The sequence below is a fragment of the Herpailurus yagouaroundi genome, unplaced genomic scaffold, assembly GCF_014898765.1.
Source record: "Herpailurus yagouaroundi ecotype Mexico unplaced genomic scaffold, PumYag 222, whole genome shotgun sequence".
Lineage (NCBI taxonomy): Eukaryota > Metazoa > Chordata > Mammalia > Carnivora > Felidae > Herpailurus > Herpailurus yagouaroundi.
The window spans coordinates 7,063,943-7,070,843 of NW_024412453.1; the positions used below are offsets into that span (position 1 = coordinate 7,063,943).

The window sequence follows — 6,901 nt, forward strand, 5'->3', positions numbered from 1 at the left end:
GCGCTGCCTGGAAGGATCTTCCCCCAGCTCTTGGCATAGCTGGATCCCTCCTTCCTTTCCTTCAGGCATTTACACACCCAGGTTACCCTGTCTACAACTTCCAACCTCACGCCCTGCAGTTCTCTTACTGATCTGTCACCATGTAACCTGCTGTTTATTTACTTATCTCATTGGCAGCCTTCACTCTGGCCCCATGAGCACAGAGGTTCTGTCTGCTTATTCATCCCTAGTGTCTGGGATGGTGCTGGGCACAAACCTTCAATCACCGAGTCAGAGCTGATGTTTCCCTAAACTCATTCTCATACCACCTTGGCCATTTTGCCTTAGCCTTTTACTACCTGCACCATCATTGACTTCACGGTGTCTTTGAAATTAACTGGTCTAATCATAAACACATCTATTTGCAAGTAAAATTTGCCATCCCTGTATTGTTAAACCAGCATCACCAGCAGCAACAGGTCACAACGAAATTAAAATACAGTGAGAACAAAACAGTAATGGATTCTACCTATTCTGACTACAAGTTGATGACTAGGACCAGAAGGCCTCTTTCTCAGTTGACAAGGGACTGACAGAAGATGACGTTAGCACCAAATAGACTGTCCCTGACATAATGAGATGTATTTTAAAAACAGTGGGAAACGGAGTACTTTTCTCACTGTGCGATCGAGTTATCCAGGGGCACGCCCAGGAACCATCTGAAACCACCTGCCATTATCAACTCCAGGCTCTGAGCATCACTGCAGGCAGGTGATGAGGGGACAGCCCAAACCCCTTTCAGAAGGGGGAGGATGGGTGGCCTGGGGTACAGGGCTTTGGGAAGGAGACCCCAGATCACACAAGGCTGGGGAGGGCCTGTGGGTCCCCCCAGTGAAACAGAAACAAGACGTAACCTCTCAGGTCCAACTGGGGCTTGCGAGCAACACCCAGGACGATGGTCAGCAAGACAGCTGTTCTCACATGGAGCTGTCCCCCCTCTCCCCTCCAGAATTTGCTTGGCTGGTGACTGAACCCTGCCCTCCTCAGTGCCAGGCCGGGGGATGGGGAAGCAGTCAGCTGCTCTGGCTGTCACTGCTCCCTGCGGTCAGGACCCCTGATTCTCTTAGCACATGTTCAACGTACCTTGTGGGTTCTGCCCCCCAACAGCTGACCCTCCTCAGGGCCTACAGGCGAGTATGGAACAGACTATTTCTGACACTCCCGGTACGAGCATACCCTAAGGCAGGGCCAAGAGCGGTCACACCTTCCTGCGTCCTCTGGGTCCCACGTGCAAAACCTCAAGTCCAGCACTAGAGCCATGAGTGAGGTTAGCAAGCCTGGCCAGCTCTCAGTGAACAAGGAAATGCGAAACGAGTTTCATAGTCGTGCCAACCAGGTAAACCTCAACGTGAGCGCCTGTTAAAGAGCTGGGCCCGGCCTCTGCCACACCAGCAGATGTGAGCTTCTTAGCTGAACCAACAGCTTACGCGTGCCGGCCTCAGAGTTCTTGGTGTCCCGTGCTTCTCTGCCAGGTTGACTTAGAAGTGCCTTTGATCATTTCGTCGAAGGGAATGCCTTTAATGATTAAAAAAGCACTGGGGCACCTGGGTGGCGCAGTCGGTTAAGCGTCCGACTTCAGCCAGGTGACGATCTCGCGGTCCGGGAGTTCGAGCCCCGCGTCGGGCTCTGGGCTGATGGCTCGGAGCCTGGAGCCTGTTTCCGATTCTGTGTCTCCCTCTCTCTCTGCCCCTCCCCCATTCATGCTCTGTCTCTCTCTGTCTCAAAAATAAATAAGCGTTGAAAAAAAAATTAAAAAAAAAAAAAAAAACAAAAGCACTTAGAGGACTCCCTCTCGTTGGCGGAGGATAACCACCAGAGACTCTCTCTCTCTGTTTCAGAGGCCCCCTTCCCCAGGAAACTCCGCAATGACTCACCAGGTACCATGCCTCCAGCTTCGCGGCTCATGTGTGTTGCACTTGGTTTCCACTTCCGTCTGCCCTCCCACCCTCCCAGTCCCTGCGACCCCCTTTTTTGACCCTCACGAACCTCCATGGGATTCCTGCAAAATCTGAAGGCCTGGATGTCTTAGTTCAAAACTCTTTTTATCATAGCCAAGATCAGTACAACAAGACTTAATCTCTTGACCCGTCTTCCTTCCCTACTTCTGCTTGGGCATCTGACACGGCACCAAATGTGTCCTCGTCACCGTGTGTTGACGAGTGCTTAAGAGGCTGCGTGTGTGTCCTCGGATTGTTGGTACCTGCATAAGTGGGCCTCTCTCACACTTGGCAGTAGGACACTTGGCTTTGCTGTCCTCCTCCATCTGGTTAAGACGCTGCACTGAGCGGGTATGACACTTCTACAGCCTGGGCCCTTTCGTGGAGAAGGGCCTCAAATCTGGTCCACAAATAACAATTCACGAGCACAGGCTCACGGGAACCACAGCCCGGCTTCTGGTTGTCCCCACAGCCGGGCTTTCATACGCATGTCTGCAAAAGAAATGGGCTCTCACTGCGCGTTCTACAGTCGCTGGGGCCGCATGAGCCTTGAGCAAGGCCTAGCTGATAGCGTCACTTTCTGCACGCTAGGACACGTGCTGGCCACTGCGCAGCCAAGCATGGTCCGGACGGAGCCTTTTCCAGGGGTCTTGCGAGCCCGTATACACAGCGGGGGATGGACAGGACACCCGAGACTCGAGGAAGGACACAGGGCCCTTCACACGACAGAGTTAAGAGGCCTCAACCTGTGTGGGAGTCTACCAGCTTTTCACACGTGACGTTAGGCAACCAGGGCCTGGTTTTCCTCTCATCTTCCTTGAGAGGCCAAGCAGGCCCTGGCTTGTGTCCCTCTTCTCTTTTGGAGAAGTAGCTGTCGCTACCCCAATACTTAAAGCTGGATGAGGTACTGGCAGGAGCTCTAGGAAGAGTGCCCGGCCTCTAGAACATGGCTTTCTGAGCAGCGCTCCTGCCAGCTCAGGCTGGACGGTGGGACCCACTAGTCGATGGGAAAGTGAGTCCTTGCAAATCAGTGCTTCTGCTCTGGTGCTGGATCCCACCATGCCACTAGTGCCTCAGAGAAGTTCTCAGAGTCTGTGACTAGAAGCCAGACTCTCCAGGACCAGACACTTGAAGAAAATCTTTAGAAGGGGTCCCTTACTTCCTGTGACTGATGTAGCCAGTGCCCACCTCGGCCTTGGATTTGAAGCCAGTTCCTTCAGGAAGGGTACCTGAACCGGAAGACAGGCTCACAGGACTGGTGGCGGAGCAGGGGGCTAACAGTGACCCGGGACATGATTTACGTCTTAGATCAAAGGAACACATTTACACCTCAGCTCTTGTAGCTTGCAAATCCACACTGTCTTGGGAGGCCAAGAGTGCCGGGAGCCTGGAAGGGTAGGGGAGACAGTTTCCCAACCCCAGGCTGTCCCACCGAGTTTTGAACCAGGAGGATTAGAAGCGGGAGAGACGCGTGGAAGCTACTCCTTTCTGTCCTGTCCTCCGAGACCCTGCTTTCAGACCCAGGTGCTTGGAAAACACAGTGCTAAAGACTTTTTAACAGGTCACTTCTAGAGAGGGTGATGGAAAGTTAGTTCCAAGGGCACAGGGCGCTTCTGAGCTTCCCTCTGACGTGAGTGAAGCTGGCCTGAGTCTTGAGCTGGGAGTGGTTACAACTTTAAGTATTCATCCCTGATCGTGGCCCCTCAGTAGCATTCTGTGAACCTAGGCGGGTTTTCCCAGCCCGGGTTTCTCCCACCCTCGGACCCCAGAAGGCTCACGTTGGGACTCCCCTTCTCAGTGTTCAGGATGTTCTGGGCCTTCCTTTTGCCTCCAATCTTACCTCTCTGAGTTGTCTCTTTGGACTAAAAAATCTCTAACGGGGATGGACTCTCCCTCATAGCTTTCAAAAGTCCAGCCTCTGCGTGGCGAAGCGGGTCATTTTTTATGACAAAAATTCTGCATTCCTCTTAGGCATCCTAAAATGAGTTAAGACCGGTCTTCTGATTCAGGTCAAACAGGGCCAGATCACCAGAGCCAAATACGATTATTTGTTGTCCCAGAAAACACAGCAAACATTTCTTTCCTGGAGAGGACGCTGAGTGCTGGTTATCTGACTTCTCCTGCCACCTGCCTGCCCTCCTAACCAAAGCCACACTGCAGATGACCTAGGCACACCCTGGCAGGAACTCAGGGCATCCGGCACTCCAGAGATGGGAGCCATAAGCACACAGAGAAAGGGGTATCCTACCAGCTAAAGCTAAAATACACCTTAAATTAACATGTCTAGCTTACTTTTCTAACAAATATTCATTGGGCACCTATTATAGGCCATGCACGGTGCCTGTGTGGTGAGTAAAAATCAGCAAGATCTCTGTCCTGGGAGAACTCACACCGAGAATTCTGCTCTCAAACAAGCAGGGGACCCTGCGTTGCTTTAACCAGAGCGCACACCTCTGGCATCCGCACGGTGACCTCTTTGCCTCAATGCTGCCTTTGATGCTCATTTCCACCTTCTTCCGGTTGAGAACCTAAAACCCTCCCCTTTGTTCCCTTCTGAAGGCAAGGGGGTACAAAATGAGAACACGTTCTCCTTCACACCTGCTCCACAGGGTATGAATAACCCCACGGGAATGTGTCAGCCCCCGCTTGATTCGTTTTTTTCTTCTTTTCCAAATAAAAGACCACAGAAGAGAATCCTGTGGGCCATCAGATGACCAAGCCCAAATTTTTTTTTTTTTTTGAGAGAGGTGTGGGGTGGGGGTGGGGGTGGGTTGGAGAGAGAGAGAGAGGGAGAAGATCTTAAGCAGATTCCATGCTCAGTGTGGGGCCTGATGTGGGGCTCAATCCACTACCCGGGATCATGACCTGAACAGATATCAAGAGTCAGAGGCTCAACTCACTGAGCCACCCAGGCGCCTGCACCTTTTTTTTTTTTTTTTAAAGCTGATTCTCTTGCTTTGAAAAATCTACTTTCCTCCCGTTCCAGCTGATTAAACGTTACCACACCTTGAGATAGGTCAGCGCTTGACTTTAACCTGAATATTTTCATTTCATTTCAGTTTGTCTGTGTTTGTTTTCTGTCCCTTTAAAAGCCTCTTCCAATCTCAAGGGGGGGCTTTCTGTACTAAAGAAACGTGTATTCTTTTAAAACCCACAGGCGAGGAAACGAGCCCTCCTTTGTTCCCTCTAGAAGGTCTGGAGGACGTCGAGTTATTGAAAACGCCGATGGATCTGATGAGGAAATGGACGCTCGCGATGCGGACTTCAATGGAACCAAAGCCAGTGAATAAACAACTTGCGAAAAGCAGAACAAAACCAAACCCAGTGGACTCTGCTTAGCACTGTCTAAATCCATTTTCAAATCCCAAATGTCACAGACACCCCTCACAACGAATATAAAAACCACCGCCCTGCGTCCAGGGTATCGATGGAGTTTTGAATGCTGTACCAAACGAGAAAAACCCAAGAAGCGACACAGACACCCCCGCCCCCCCCATCAGTGAATTGTGCAGAAATCTTGAGTTTTTAGGAAAATAGAACCACAGTAACTGATCACTGGCAACTTAGTTTACGTGAAACGGGGAGAAAGTCACCAAAATGGGTGCCACTGCCTCACGCTCCCAAGCCATTCCCTGGCCTGTCTACCCTTCCAACGTCTCGAGTGGGCCCCTGTTTGAGTTCTTTCCCCTCTTGGTTACCGCATGTCAGATGCACACAGTTCACCGAGACCAAGTGCCTTCGGTAGTCACATGAATTCAAAAGGAGACGCTGCTCCAGCGGGATGAGAGCAAGAATGTTACACTGTTTTATATGCACCCCGATTGTACTTAAGGACACCTTCACTAATAAAAGGTTATAAATCACTGGAGTGCAGTCGGCTCTTCTGTTGTTTTTTACGGAGTGAAAGAATGGGGTGTGTTCTTGCTTAATCCTTACGATGACCCTGGGAAGCCAGTGTTCATAAATGGGGAATCTGAGGCCTGGGGAGGGGAAATAAATTATCTGAGATCCCAGAGCTGGCAAAAAAAAAAACAAAAACAAAACCCAACAGCAAGCAAGCAAGCACAGATGTCACATGAGTCTGTGTGAGAGGACTTCTCCAAGCAGAGGCAGGCAGCTCCAGGCCCAGGAAGTAGGAACTTGACCATGAAGAACATCCTTATCAATCAAAACTCATATGTACATACTGTGAAGGATATAGGATATCCTTGAATTAAAAAAAATTTTTTTAAATGTTTATTTTTGAGAGACACAGAGCAAGAGCAGGGGAAGGGCAGGGAGACACAGAATCCGAAGCAGGCTCCAGGCTCCGAGCTGTCAGCACAGAGCCCGACGTGGGGCTTGAACTCATGAACTGCAAGATCATGACCGGAGCCGAAGTTGGACATTCAACCGACTGAGCCGCCCACGTGCCCCAAGATATCCTTGAATTTCAAAAACATAAGACTTCATCCAGCAGGGATCGACAAACTTTTTTTTTTTCTTTGAGAGCGAGAGTGAGGGAACATTAGTGCTTGAGCAGGGGAGGTGCAGAAGTGGGGGGGGGGGGGGGAGCGAGAGAGAATTCCAAGCAGGCTCCTCACTCAATGCAGAGCCTGATGCAGGAGTTGATCCCATTAACTCTGGGATCACAACCTGAGCTGAAATCAAGAGTCAGATGCTCAACCCCCTGAGCCACCCAGGCACCCCAAACTTTTTTAAACTTTTTCTGTAAAGGCTGAGAGTCAATATTTTAGGCTACATGTGGTCTCTGTCACATGTTCATCTTTCCGTTTTTGTTTTCCCCTTTAAAAACATAAAAACCATTGTTACTACGGGGGCCATGCAAAACCAGGCCGTGCGTCCTCTCCTTGCAGAAGTTCTATTCCACACAAATTGATTCCACCCACTGATTCCGTAGAGGTCAAATAGATTTGAGAAGAGGT

General features: G+C 50.5%; 1 protein-coding gene across 1 annotated transcript in view; it reads left to right on the forward strand.

Moving 5' to 3' along the window:
* The window catches only part of MYH11 (myosin heavy chain 11), a 127,721-nt gene extending 122,530 nt beyond the window's left edge, over positions 1-5,191 (forward strand). Inside the window, exons 40-41 of the mRNA XM_040459627.1 lie at positions 1,878-1,916; positions 5,134-5,191. Of these exons, the coding sequence (XP_040315561.1) occupies positions 1,878-1,908 (31 nt within the window). The 3' untranslated portion in view covers positions 1,909-1,916; positions 5,134-5,191. The remainder of the gene's footprint in view (positions 1-1,877; positions 1,917-5,133) is intronic.
* The last annotated feature ends 1,710 nt before the right edge of the window (positions 5,192-6,901 follow it).